Below are 12,909 nucleotides of genomic sequence, written 5' to 3'. Positions count from 1 at the left end.
GGATTGTAAAGTTGTACTCTTTCTTTTAACTTGCCTTCAGATGTTTAGTCATGTTTATTTTGTGCTGAAACTGGTATTAATGTGGAGGAGATGATCAGTTAACGTGCGCCTCGCACTGCTGCGTCTGTTGAACTGAGGTGCCACAGCGATCTGTCACTCCACATTAAACCGCGCCAAAACGGCATTTATTGTTTAAATACTGCAATACAATGGACAGAATTTGAAATCTGAGACTTTGTTTCATAATAAAAGCACCAAAGCACAATGCTTATTGTGATTTATTGGATGGGTGTCCATTAACTGAAAACAGGCTAGACTAATCGATTCTTAGGATTTAAGAATCGATATCGTTCCGTAAAAATGAGAATTGATTAATATCGAGATATCGATATTTTTTACCCAACCCTTGTGCATGTGCGAGTCATGAACATTATGAAAATAAATCTAGGAATTATTTGATAGTTGGATTTTAAATCAGCATCAATGAGACATTAAAAGTAACTAAGCTGTTTTATGGATGGTAACTAATATTACTGAAATCTTATTAGTAACTAGTTACTGCCCAACACTGTTGTACAGTGTGACAAAAATTATGCTGTATTGATGTGCGCATGCCCAGTAGCACCATATGTATCCCTTCTAGCCTTAACTGGCAGAAACGGTGGTTTCCCCGGTAACGACTGCAAACAAAGCAGCTCTGCTCATGAACACTCCTGTATCAGATAAAATGAAAATGCCATTGAAACTATTCAGAAGACAGTCGGTTCTCTTCAAAGATACATTCATATAAAACACAGACGCCGTGTTTTGATTTTGAAATGTGCAGTGCTCATGTTTATTCAAAGTCAACCGCCATAAATAAATCAATTTATGGGAAACACTGGTAATGCATTTTGAAATATCAGAAATGTTTAAAAATCATCATCATTATTGAAAAAAATTGATATATTTTGATATTGAATTATTAGCCAGCCCTAGAGCTGATGGGTCTTTGTTACATGAATATATGGCCTCATTCATCAGACATTAATTTAATGTAAAAAAACAAAAACAAAAAAAAGCTGCTCATGAATCTATCATGTCTCAAAGATTTGGTCCTAATTAGCACCAGTATTAGATGAAATTTTGCAGGCAAGAATGGTAAATTGCTAAGTGTAGAGATGTATGTAGCAGAGCTGACACAGGGGTCACTTTCAAACCAAGCAGCTCTTCAAACCATGAAGCCGTTGTGAATTTCTTTTGCAACCGTTACAATGGTAAATGTGTCCACACTTTTACAATCTCTTGCTTTCATTGAATCTAATGTGTGCTTGCAGGTGTTCCTGTGTGTGTTGGATAAGACTCAGGAGCAGGAAGAGAGTTTGGAGGAAGCTCTCGAGTGTGTGAATGAGAATATAGAAAATCTGAGCCTGCTGACAGACTTCCCCATTGGTGCTTATATTTGTCATTTGATCATTTTTCATTTCAGTGTATGCAAACACTTCTGTGGTATTTTGTTTGTATACATGCCTATTTTATCAAATTTATTCCAGAAACTTTGAGACCATATGTTTTTCGTTCTCTGCCTGTGGCCCTACAGAGGCTAAATGGCTTGGCGAATAGATGGATGTTTTTAATTGTGTTTGTGTGCAGAGTGTCCCTGTCTGGCTGAGTACAGCGATGGTAAATATTATCGTGCGAAGCTACTGGGTTTTTCTCAACTCACTCCTTCTGTGAAGCTCCTTGTGAGACATGTGGATTTTGGTTCGGATGACATCTTACCAACACAAAAGTAAGACTATAAAGATTAATCAGCTGTTGATATTTTAATACTTTGAGTCATTTTCATTCTTGTAGGAATGTAAAAAATATTTGGTTCAGTTAGGTTCACTAGAACAGTAGTTCTCAACCTTTTTGACTCCCAACTTTTGTAGGTGTTCGTGATTACAGGGATTTATTAAAATTATTTTTTTTAATTCACAAATAGAAATTTAGATTAAATATTTTAGAGCCTGACAGCAACATTTCATATAAAGACCAGGTCTTAAAATTTACACTTAAAATTCTTTCATATATCCAGCTTTTTGTTCTTGAAATTTAATTTCAGTAAATGTAACAAATTGGAAAATTTACTTTAAATCATAAAAGCATTTTTAAAGCATTTTAAAATCAAATAACATCCCAAAAAATGCCTTGTGTGTCACTGCAGATTGCGGCAACTCCCTGCATCCCTTCATCATTTCCCATGTGCAGCAGTTTATGTCAAGTTAGCAGGCTTCAAACCGACAAATGTGTGTTTGGAGTCGGAGAGGATACCTTACCGGCCTGAGTGGAGTATGAGAGCCATGATGGAGATGATCGACCTGTTGAACGGAGAGCTCACTGCAGTGGTCACTGTATGCCTCATTCATAGTTGGGGAAATGTGTCTGCCTTTACACCTGGCTTAACATGCATTTTTGACAATCTGCTCATGATCTGATCACTCTTGATGGCTTTTAAATAGAGTAGATCTGACAACTCAGTGAAGGTGAAAATAAAAAGATAGTTGAATTGAACTTTTAATGAAACTGTGCATTTATATTCTAACCAGGACAAACAAAGGGGAGCAAATTGTCATATAACACTTAGTAACAATGCAAAACACTTTTCTTTCTATTCAAAGCAGTTGCATGAAAATGTATGTGAAACTATCCAAATGTGCATTTTCAGGCAACTGAACCACAGCTGACTGTGCTGTTATACAATGCGGGAGGGACACTCGTCCACAGACCTCTTGTGGAGAAAGGCCTCGCTGATTATGCATAAATCTTGTAAAGGTAAGAGTGAAAGTAAATTTAATTGAAGGAAACGGTCTAAACATTTGTTTCTTTCATGTTATTTTTCTGTTTCCGTAGGTTGTCAGTGATGCTGTAGATCATCAGATTTCATAGATGCTTCTGAGACAGCAAAACATTTTATGTTGGTTATGTTAGTGTATGTCTCAGTTTATGTTCAAGCACTTGGGTTTTATGCTACTTTTGTGTGCAGGCATTTTATGTTAAAACATTTAGCCAGTTTTGTTTGTGCAGCTATGCCTAATTTTATGTTAGTTATTTTTATTGTTCGAGTTCAAAACTGCTTCAAAGTAGCAAAAATATTTTGTTAATATAATGTCTCTGTATGTTGAGCAGAGCTGAAGTAAAACTCTTGTAGACTCTGACTTGCTCAAGTTTTTTTGTACCAAATCATAATTGACTGAAATTTTGGGTGTTATCAATCATAGCAGACTTTGACCAATCGATGCACTTTTATCTTCAGACCACTACCAGAAGTATCCTGCAGAACCTTTTCACAATTCATCAGCTTAAATCATCATCCTTTAAGTACCCTAAACATTATGAATGAAATGCACTATATTGCCAAAAGTATTGGACGCCCCCTTCTAATGAACAGGTTTGACTACTTTAGTCATTTCCATGAGTACAAATCTTAATGTTAAAGCATATAATGATATTCTGGGGAATTGTGTGCTTCTAATTTTATAGCAACAGTTTGGACAGGAGCCTTTTCTATTCTAACATGACAGTGCCTAACATTTTAAGGCAAGGTTCAAAAAGAAATGATTGATTCAGTCAGTGTGGAAGAACTTGACTGGTCTGCAGAAAGCCAAGTCCTAATTAAATGTTAGGCACTGTCATGTTAGAATAGAAAAGGCTCCTGTCCAAACTGTTGCTATAAAATTAGAAGCACACAATTCCCCAGAATATCATTATATGCTTTAACATTAAGATTTGTACTCGTGGTAATTACTATAGTCAAACCTGTTCATTAGAAGGGGGTGTTCCAATACTTTTGGCAATATAGTGTATGTCCATATTCTCTTTAATTGTGTGAATGATGGTAATCCACCATACCGTACAGTTCATCTAATGGCATCAAGCCTATTTTATCTCTAAAAGTATTACCTTTTCACGTGTAACTCTGTTAAACACAACATACAAAGATTTATTTAAATACTTGACATTTACACAATACCAATATTTCACTCAACTTCATTCAAGTCCATTTGTTTTCCTTTCATTTAAAATAAAACTATTTTGGGTCTTTCATGCCTTAGTGTCCATAATGACATGACCCTGTGCGTCTTTTAACCGCACACGTCCTGTCGGGTATTGTGTCTCTTGCCGTCCATCTGAGTAAACAGTTTTAACCGTACCATCTGGATACTCCCGTCTTTTGAAATCTGCAGTGTGGCTCTCTCGCTGACCTGTGTTAAACTGGATCACCTTACTGCCATCCCTGAAAGCAGAATAAAAATGGTGTGACTTTAACGTGACTGTTTATTATAACACATTGGGGTTGAGGGCTGAGTTTACTCACGGATTCAGCTGTATTATTGTTCCATCTGTGAGAACACTTTCCTCTCTTCCATCAGGATAAAGTGTCTTGACCGTCTGATCGGGGAAAGTGATTTCCTTACGACCATCAGGGAAATGTTTCTCTGAGAAAAGACAGAGTGGAAGATTAAGACTTAAAATTTTGACTAAAAATTTCATTTTAAAACAATTTCAGGCCCACCTGTTTGATCGTCAGGAAACTGAAGCACTTCCATCCCATCTGGATAGGTAATGTGTGTAGTCTGAGCTTCTGCATAGTAATAAATCTAAAAAAAAAAAAAAAGATACTAATTAAAATGATTACCTGATTTGAAATTCACTTATTTTCAATTGCAAGTTCAAAGTCAATCTCTTTATACTAAAAAACTTAAAACATTTAATTCTAGCATATAAAATAGTGGAATGTGTTTTTACATATAAATAACTGATCCATTACACTGGTGCAAACGTCATAAGAATACATTCATAATTTCAGAGTCTATTCCTCACCACTCTTTGATCAGGCATTGTGTGTTTCACATCCCCATTGAAAAACATGACTTTGACTGTCTGTCCGTCAGCAGAAAGCTCTTTCCTCGTGCCATTTGGAAAAACAACAAGTCGGCCTCCATCAGGAAGCACCTTCTCAATCTGAAACATACATGAATATCTGATTTAGACCCTGAATTCCATTTGAAAGTTGATATATTGATCATTTTGTAACGTAACCATAATTTCTACAATTTCTTAATTGATAGGGGGTTTCGGTGGCTCAGTTTTGTTTGAAATGGCATTCCCTCAATCTGGAATTTGTTGAAACTTCGAGTTGGAGCTAAAGAGAGTACCTTGTCTGACTGTGTGATCTCTTCCTGTTCCTTCTCTGATTGTACAATTGCAGAGAGTGAGTTAATTAGTGGAGCATCATGGTTCATCTCAGTCGTAACTAGTCCGTCCAAACACTGGGTTTCCACTGGACTTGGCTCATATTTGAAGCTGATACTCTCTTTCATTTGTTCGGGGAAAAAAGCTGTGGTGAATCAACAGAGTCATGCTACATGGCAATCACAATGTAAGAACACAGATATATAAATAAAAGACATTTTTATGGTTAGAACCACAAAAAGTATGCATTAGTAATCTTGAAGTATGAAAATACCGGAGTTTGTGAGGGGATTCTGTGTCTCTGGACTTCCCTTTCTGCTGCTGCTGCTGTTGTTTTTTGAACTCTGAGAGGGACTCTTAAACAAAAACATACCAAGACGGTGTGAAATACTACACACATTTATAGGCATGTTTGTAAGTTATTTAAATAACCAATTTACAGTTAGTTGAGCTTTTTAAGTGTTTATATACACTGCATTTAACAGTTTGGGATCAGTAAGATTTTTAATGGAGTCTCTTATGCTCATTAAGGCGTTATCTATTTGACCAAAAATACAGAAAAAAAAACCAACAGTAATATTGTGAAATATTGCAATTTCCAATATTGGTTTCCTATTTTAATATACTTTAAAATATAATTTATTTCTGTGATGTAGCACTGAATTTATCAGCCATTAATCCAGTCGTCAGTGTCACATGATCCTTCAGAAATTATTCTAATATGCTCATTTATTATCAGTGTTGTGCTGCTTTTGTAATGATATAACAATATAAGCTTAATAATAATGTCTTTACTATCACTTTCATCCATTGAACACATTCTTGCTGAGTAATAATTTTTTTTTTTTTTTTTAAAGGAAAAAAATAATTACTGACCCCAAACTTTTGAATAGCAGTGTTTATTGTAACACAAAATTTCTATTTTGAATAAACACTTCTTTTTATCTTTTTATTTATCAAAGAATCCTGAAAAAATATCACTGGTCCCAAAAAATATTAAGCAGCACAACTGTTTCCAACATTGATTATAAATCAGCATATTAGAATGATTTTTGAAAATTCAGCTTTGCTTCACATGAATAAATTATATATTAAATTATATTAAAATAGAAAACCTATTTTAAATTGCAATAATATTTCACAAAATTCCAGTTTTTCTGTATTTTTTTTTTATCAAATAGATACAACCTTGATGAGCACAAGAAGCTTAAATTAAAAATCTTACTGATCCCAAACGTTTGAACAGCAGTGTATGTATAAACAGATGGGTGCAAAAATCTTTCAGACTCGCCACTCCTACTCTTACCCTTGAATCTGTACGTTTGGATCCAGTACTAGTTTTATTGCTAGACACAGAGAACCTTCCTTTTTCCTTCTCTTTCTCAGCACTCTTCCACGCACTGAGGCGCAGTTTCTCGAGTGTCCGCACTTGGTCTCTGAGGGACGCGTTCTCTGCACTCAGAGCGTCTACCTGCTGTCGGAGACGACTCTGTGTGTTGCTCCAACGAGCCTCTCGTTTGCGCAAATCCTCCTGCAGCACATTTAACTGCTGCTTTAGAGCCTGATACAGACATAAACAGTCAGACTTAAAACACATAAAACAGCTAATTCTAATAAGCAGAACTGATAGTGTCCAAATGATACTTTTCCAAAAGACGATAATAAATCCAGACCTGGATCTCATCTCGTTCTTGTTTATCAGGTCTTGCTCTCACAGTTGCTGCATGCTTTTCAAAAAGCTTCCTTTCACGCTGCAGTTTCTTGTGTTCCTCCCTTTTAAACTCCTCCCACTTTGCAATTTCCTCCATCCTCTTCTTTTCTAATTCAGCCTTTTCTTTTCTGTATGGGAAAAATGTTTTTCAGATCAAATGTTTTCGGCATGACAAATAACTGTACATTCATATTGCACAGTCATTTGCAGTTTAGCTGTGAACAGTAGTGAAATATATCAAAATATAAATTTTTTTGTATTTGAACAAGAAAAATAAGGGACTATACTTGAGATTATCTCTCGTGTCCTGGTTTTCCTGCTTTAGTTTGGCCAGTGCTGCATTCTCAGATTTGAACCTTTCAATCTCAGTTTCCAGCTCCACCAAACGCTCACGAAGAAGTCTTGATTGAGCTGAAAATACTTAAAGTTTCAGGATTTACTGCGTACTTTCTTACAACATTAATAAGAAGAAATGTTTCTTCAGAGCCAAATCATATTAGAAGGATTTCTGAAGATCATGTGACAGAAGACTGGAGAATGGTGGCTAAAAAAAATGGGAAAGCTTATCTAATGTATTAAAATAGAAAACAGGTATTTAAAATTGTAATATTAGTGGTTTTACTGTATTTTTGATCATAAACAAGCAGCCTTGGTAAGCATTTAAAGAGACTTGAACATTTTTCTGACCACAAGCTTTTAAATGATAATGTATATCAATATTTTATTTAATTTGTACTGAAAGCTTTCATACACTATACTCGAGTCATCTTTATTTCTATGGCACTTTATACAATACAGATAGTCTCAAAGCAGCTTCACAGAGATAAACAGGAAAATAGTGGATTCAATGCAGAGAATCACACTTGCTGATACTGATAAGCAGAAAATTGTATTTACATTTACAACCAATAACTGAATAAATGGTTTATATTACAATTCTATACTGTTTTAACTAGATAAAATAAAACACTAAAACAATCGTTTTAAATTCTACAAATGAATTGCAGTAAACAATATCGTACCAATATATCGCGCATCCCTAGCAAAAACATTGTTTTGTTTTGTTATCAAAAAAGCACATTTGATAGCTGTATGAAAAGCATCAAAACTACTAGCGTTACCTGCTCCTTCTTCACTGGGCATGTTCTGTGGTTCCTGCACCACTGTTACCGGAGGAGAAGGTTTAGGCTTGAGCGCTGGAAACAGCTTTGATACCAACTGGCATGTCGGTGGGGCTTCTTTCTGATTTCCAACTGCATGTGGACTGCCACCTCCTGGTTTTACCCCCTTAGAGAAGGCAACCTTCCTTTTCAGAGCCCTCTCTGATGGGGATTCCTCTGCAGGACAACAGGACTCCTCCTCAGGATCATTCCAGGTATCATCGTCATCAAACTCTAACTGGGCCCTTGATTCTATGAGAGTAGAGTCTCCATTGGTACTCAAACTCCTCTCATCCTCCTCTGGACTGCTGGCACCATCCCCGTCTTGATATGTGCGTTTATCATAAGGCAGAGTGGTAGGCACTTGAAAGCAGTGGGTTATGGGTGGATTGGGAAAGGGTTGCAACCCTGAATTACTACTCAATGAGTTGTCATCCAACTTTTCATGGGTTTCCTCTTCGGAGAACCCTCTCTGTTCTTTCGGTCCTATGCTAATGATGTCTCTCTGTATCGCAGTGTTTGTAGGAGGAACTGGTGCACTGGGACCCAAAATGGGTTCAGGAGTTACTGCGGGTACTGCAGATTGACTGGTCGCTTTGATGGGTGTGGAGGAGAGACGCCTGCGGTCTCTCTGAAGGAGAGTGCTGATGAAGGACGAGTTGCTGGAGAAGGATATTTCATCCGCTGCTCGTTCCAGCAACTCAAACTCTCCGAGTTCGACACACTCACGCTGGTGATCTTGTTCCCAGCGCTGTCTCCGCTCTGTGAACCACACCTCAAATGAGTTTTCTGCAACAAATGCATTATCCTCCACACCACTGCATTCTCCTGCCTTATTGCTGTCTGCTGTGGTGACACTATTGATCTTCTGCTTGGACGAGGGATCAGGTTTTTGTTGGAATTGAGCTGAGATGTGGCTCATATTCTCACTCTGGTGTCCGACAAGAACACGAGGTTGAACGGTCATCTTGGCGACTGGCGCTGTGGTTTTATTTTGAGGAATATTCCCTTTGTTGAGCACAGCAGTCTTACGTTGGATCACAGGATGTGTGGATTTTAAGCGTTCGGTTTTGTTTTTGACAGAGTTCTTCTTGTTGGACCTCATGTCCAGGTCTTGGGAAACTTTTGGATTTGGACATGAGGAGGGCTTGGGGTTAGGTGGACTTTTTCTGTGTGGTGGCACAGTGGCTTTTCCCCTGGTAAACCTGGCCAGACCTTCTCCTCGTTTAAGAAAGGGTCTTTTCACCTTCACGCTTTCAGCCGGAGCGTTCTACATAAGTGAATATGAAAAAAGACGAGAAGACGATGAGCCGTGAAGAAAGATGAGGCCAATCCAAGAAAAAAAAGCTACAAAAATGCAATTAATATTACACTTATCATAATTCGTTTGCTCAAATGTCTATATCTCAAAAGGTGCTTATAAAATATAGCAAAAACTCTTGGTTGTTTTGTACCTCAAAATCAACACTTGACAAGTTTTGATGGTATTTATTACTGATTCCAAACATCATTGACATTTTATCTTCAGTCTTCAGCTAGACACATCATTCTCAGCATGAACAACATTAATTCATGCTAAGGTTTGTACAGTAAGTAACCTTGTGTTCTGTAACTGACCTTGCCCATCAGTTTCTGGTCTTCCATCTTGAGCTGCTCTTCCAGTATTTCTTCAAATGTTCTCCCACCAAACCCCGATTTGATAGGTCTAAAATGGACACACACTTAACACTTTAACCAGACTGACACACTGCAGTTGTCCATTGCATTGTATTCAATCTTACGGTTTTGAAGTTTACCGGTCTTGTGGCTCTGAGTCACACACTTTTCTGTACAGAGTTTGCTCTTCAATAGTGGACTGAAGTGATTCATCATAATTACGATCACTGTCGTCATGTCCACTGTTCATCTCCACCACACTTTGTTCCTGGTTCCACCTAGTGGTCTCTAAAGCGGCAAATGAAGAGAGCCGGTCAAATCTCAACCTGTCTTACTGGTTATCAACCATATGAAGTGAAGTTTAGCCCTCCCAATCTTATGCATATTTATAGTGTAATAAAATGCTTTAACACCATGTACTAAATAAGAGCTCTTTGTGTACAGATGAATGACACATGTACCATAAATCACATACCTGCAGTATTCTGTGGTTTTCCCAGAAGTCTTTGTGGTTCATGTTGTAGTCTAAGCAGCTGTTCCTGCTGTTGGGCTTTTAGCTGCTCTTGCATGCGATGTTGCATTTGCTTCAGCTGGACAAATAAATATACCGTTAGATTACTATCAAAACTAAACATCTGAATAACTGTTGCTTAAAATGCAACAATAAAGAAACACATTCTTAATAAGAAATCAAAATGTACATAATTGTGATAAAGAGTACAATACCATAATACTTTTCTAATAAAACATCCTTATATCTGACATATGAGATGAAATTAACCCTGATTAAAATATCCAAGAAGAAAATAACAAGCAGACAAATTAAATAAAGCAACATCATTGCAAAAGTAATATTAACAGAGGTCCCCAACCCACCTGTTCAAACTTAGCTATTAATGGCAGATCCCGTGTGTTTCTTAAAACATCTTGAATACTCTGCATCTCACAGTTTAAAGATGCATCAAACAGCTCAGTTTCCCTGAGTGTCTTGCCACCTCCACCTGGACTGCACACATCTACGCTGGCACAGCTGCTGCTCCGGGAGAGGGGCAGCGGGGCAAACTGACAGCTGAAAGAGTCGTCTGGATCCTGAACCACCAGACTGCCGCTGCTCCGGACGGACCCTGAACAGGCTTCTCCCGGGGACCCGTGTAATATCACCCCAGCGCGGGAGCTGTCCGGCATCCACTGGGAAAGGAAGTGAAACTGCCCTTGCTGGAGTCCAGCTGGAGACGACATCATGATGACGCTGACCTGGCTCAAACCCTGAAAAGGAGGGTTCACAAATACAGTTAAAACTGTTGGTCATGTTAACTCCATTGAGTTATTCAGACAGAGAGATGAGAGATAAGAGATTAGAGAATTTTATTGCTTTATGTAGAGGGGAGTGAGGTAAACTGTGCCACCTTTTACAGTAATATTATTTCCTGCATTTAAATGCGAAGTTCATTATCATTAGATGAGCCATATAGTTTTAGAATATTTAAGATACATTTTACCCCAGCGTTTAGGAAATTTACTTTGCGTCTCACTTTCCTCTTATGCATCTCTATGTGAGCACAATAGAAAGGGCCCATAATAATGTGCAGTTTGCGAGATTAAATGGGTGACGCATCTTACCCCATAACATTTTCACTTTCAACATTGACTACAACAAATATGTTATCATTAGGTACACTGTAAAGTGAATTTTTATGTATTTATAAATAAACTGCTCCTACAGTCTTGTCCCAAGAGCATCGAGTTGGTTAAGTTAGAGGTCATTTAACTGTACAAGACAGTTTTTAGAGATGGGGTATAACCCATATAAAATTCCTAGCATCTTACGTTTATCCCATTACGTAATAAAAAAGCGCTCTATTTCAGGTAACGTTAAACAACACACTCAAGTAAACCATGTCTGTCTGTTAGTAGTTAAGTTACTTCTGAAGCAGCTGCATTTGACGTTAATGGAAACCACTGAATACAAATAAACTGAAATGACACACTAGCTGTATCTATAAGTCTAGTATACCGTCAGTGACGAACAAAATCCTGTCTGGGTAAGTTAGGCAGCACAGTTTTGACACCGTGAATGTGTTCGGCAATTATTTGACAGTATTTTAGCAAACAGCAAGATTGTCATCGTTTTCCAATATAAAGCCAGATTTCGATGCAATATAATTTTTTTTTAAATCGGAGGTTTTTAGATGAGGGTGAATATGCCATACCTTGGTTTGGGTTGCCGACTCGGGTATTTAAATATTTCAGCAGTTGAGGTCTGACCTTTGGTAAGTTTCGAACGATACCGCCATAACAAAGCATAGCCCGCGAGACTGACGAATGAAACCGCAAGCACCGGTGCATGATGGGAGTTGAAGTCAGAAACCCTGTCCTATGCTATGCTCCTCCCCTCCGTCGTGTTTGCCAGGGACTAATTTTCGGATCCCACAGATGTGGTGAAGGCTTTAATATTAGTATTAATGAGCTTTGAAAAATAACAACGCAATGAGACAAACGGAAGTAGATGAATATTTATGAGCTATGTCTTCATTTCAACATGGAAACATTAAATTACTCAAAACCAGCGAAACAAAACTCAAAAGTATTAAACTTAATTGTGTAATCAATACATCCATAGAGTTGAAGGATGCATTCAAGTCTCAACAATATAGCAACGAGCATAAAACTCCTCAGAAGACATTAACAGCACAGCAACACCGTGGCAACCGACCAGGAACCAGCTGCATAGGTGAGAACCACAAGCATTTCTCTCAGAAAATATAAAAAGTGTGTAATTGGGATTACGTTCATGATGAATGTTCACTTATAGAACCTACAGCAGATTGTATAGACTACTGACCAATGCAAATCAGTTTCAAACATTAGCCTCAGTTTGTCTGAGTAATCTTCATCTCTATTTATCTTTTGTAATACTAAAATGTTTTCATCGTTGACTCCTAGATGTTCTGTTTAGCAAGAAAATCAATCACAGTCAACATCCTTTTTTTTTTCAATCTCGCCACCTTGCCTCCAGGTACATTCATTGTGGTGTGCTGTAATAGCAGAAACAGTCCTGGTGATGGCGCCAAAGTCCTAACTGGAGCAGCATGTCATGCCATTCTGTGCGCACATGCGTGTGAGGTCCTCTGGTTATGTACTGTGTGACTCTGTAGGTGTCATCGG

General features: G+C 37.7%; 2 protein-coding genes across 4 annotated transcripts in view; one reads left to right on the top strand and one right to left on the bottom strand.

The window, feature by feature from the left end:
- Positions 1-3,362, top strand: part of rnf17 (ring finger protein 17) — a 39,588-nt gene extending 36,226 nt beyond the window's left edge. The window contains exons 33-37 of the mRNA XM_016454333.1: positions 1,317-1,431; positions 1,633-1,771; positions 2,189-2,375; positions 2,690-2,796; positions 2,875-3,362. Of these exons, the coding sequence (XP_016309819.1) occupies positions 1,317-1,431; positions 1,633-1,771; positions 2,189-2,375; positions 2,690-2,785 (537 nt within the window). The 3' untranslated portion in view covers positions 2,786-2,796; positions 2,875-3,362. The remainder of the gene's footprint in view (positions 1-1,316; positions 1,432-1,632; positions 1,772-2,188; positions 2,376-2,689; positions 2,797-2,874) is intronic.
- Positions 3,363-3,946: 584 nt separating this feature from the next.
- cpap (centrosome assembly and centriole elongation protein) lies at positions 3,947-12,839 on the bottom strand. Of its 3 annotated transcripts, none has more exons than XM_016454274.1 (15): positions 12,750-12,839; positions 10,621-11,010; positions 10,220-10,334; positions 9,885-10,032; positions 9,706-9,793; positions 8,050-9,358; positions 7,216-7,339; positions 6,891-7,056; positions 6,524-6,778; positions 5,492-5,573; positions 5,181-5,362; positions 4,846-4,986; positions 4,538-4,622; positions 4,340-4,460; positions 3,947-4,258 (listed from the first exon to the last, which is right to left on the bottom strand). In XM_016454274.1, exons 1-15 carry the CDS (start codon positions 12,768-12,770, stop codon positions 4,066-4,068), a joined length of 3,420 nt encoding a protein of 1,139 aa, XP_016309760.1. In that variant the 5' UTR covers positions 12,771-12,839; the 3' UTR covers positions 3,947-4,065. The 3 variants fall into 3 exon arrangements, with proteins under 3 accessions (XP_016309760.1, XP_016309761.1, XP_016309762.1); XM_016454275.1 differs by having other exon boundaries at positions 5,181-5,338; XM_016454276.1 differs by lacking the exon at positions 12,750-12,839 and adding an exon at positions 11,955-12,059.
- Between the last annotated feature and the right edge of the window lie 70 nt (positions 12,840-12,909).

This window comes from Sinocyclocheilus anshuiensis, unplaced genomic scaffold, assembly GCF_001515605.1.
Source record: "Sinocyclocheilus anshuiensis isolate Anshui unplaced genomic scaffold, SAMN03320099.WGS_v1.1 scaffold976, whole genome shotgun sequence".
Classification (NCBI taxonomy): Eukaryota; Metazoa; Chordata; class Actinopteri; order Cypriniformes; family Cyprinidae; genus Sinocyclocheilus; species Sinocyclocheilus anshuiensis.
Note: the sequence above shows the minus strand (reverse complement) of the source record. Positions and strands in the feature narration are given on the sequence as shown.

What these genes read in the sequence shown, in the direction of transcription:
- cpap (XM_016454274.1), bottom strand. Translation starts at nt 12,770, where the DNA reads ATGAATGTACCTGGAGGCAAG. An exon ending in AAAACCACAGAATACTGCAG is followed by an intron (nt 10,033 to 10,219) that starts GTATGTGATTTA and finishes TTGCCGCTTTAG; the next exon opens with AGACCACTAGGTGGAACCAG. An exon ending in AAGAACGAGATGAGATCCAG is followed by an intron (nt 6,779 to 6,890) that starts GTCTGGATTTAT and finishes TGTCTGTATCAG; the next exon opens with GCTCTAAAGCAGCAGTTAAA.